Source organism: Penaeus monodon, chromosome 22 (genome assembly GCF_015228065.2).
Source record: "Penaeus monodon isolate SGIC_2016 chromosome 22, NSTDA_Pmon_1, whole genome shotgun sequence".
Taxonomy (NCBI): Eukaryota; Metazoa; Arthropoda; class Malacostraca; order Decapoda; family Penaeidae; genus Penaeus; species Penaeus monodon.
Genome location: NC_051407.1, coordinates 37634170 through 37634571, shown reverse-complemented (window position 1 = coordinate 37634571; position 402 = coordinate 37634170). Strand labels below are relative to the sequence as shown.

Genomic DNA, 402 nt, shown 5'->3' with positions numbered 1-402 from the left:
CATATATTCATGCTATTGTGTGCTTACTAGCCGAGGTGACCTTTCAACCTGGCATTTTTCTCCGTCCAACCGCCGCGATGGGACTCTCTCTTGCTTACATATCTCTCCCTGCACATCTAATGGACTATATACCCCTTTTTTTTAAATATTAAGACACATCAAATCTGAAACGAAAACGAAAAAAATGTGCCTTTGCTCATCCAAGATTAGCCACGGCAGCCTTTTTTTTCCCTTCGAAGCTGCCGCGTGGGTCGTCCTCCTCGCCGGGGTCGGGACGGCGAAAAAATCCTCGACCGAAAGTTTTCGAAGCCTCCTCCCCGCTCCTCCGGGCGCCTTCGTCGTGCCTGCGCTTCTGGTCTACCCGCCGCCCATGCCCTTTGTCGGCCCTTATGCGTGGGTATC

The 402-nt window shown here is 51.7% G+C and overlaps 1 protein-coding gene across 1 annotated transcript in view; it reads left to right on the top strand.

The window, feature by feature from the left end:
• LOC119587614 overlaps positions 1-402 on the top strand; it is a 7793-nt gene that overhangs the window by 4824 nt on the left and 2567 nt on the right. The window contains exon 3 of the mRNA XM_037936323.1: positions 240-393. Within this exon, the coding sequence (XP_037792251.1) occupies positions 240-393 (154 nt within the window). The remainder of the gene's footprint in view (positions 1-239; positions 394-402) is intronic.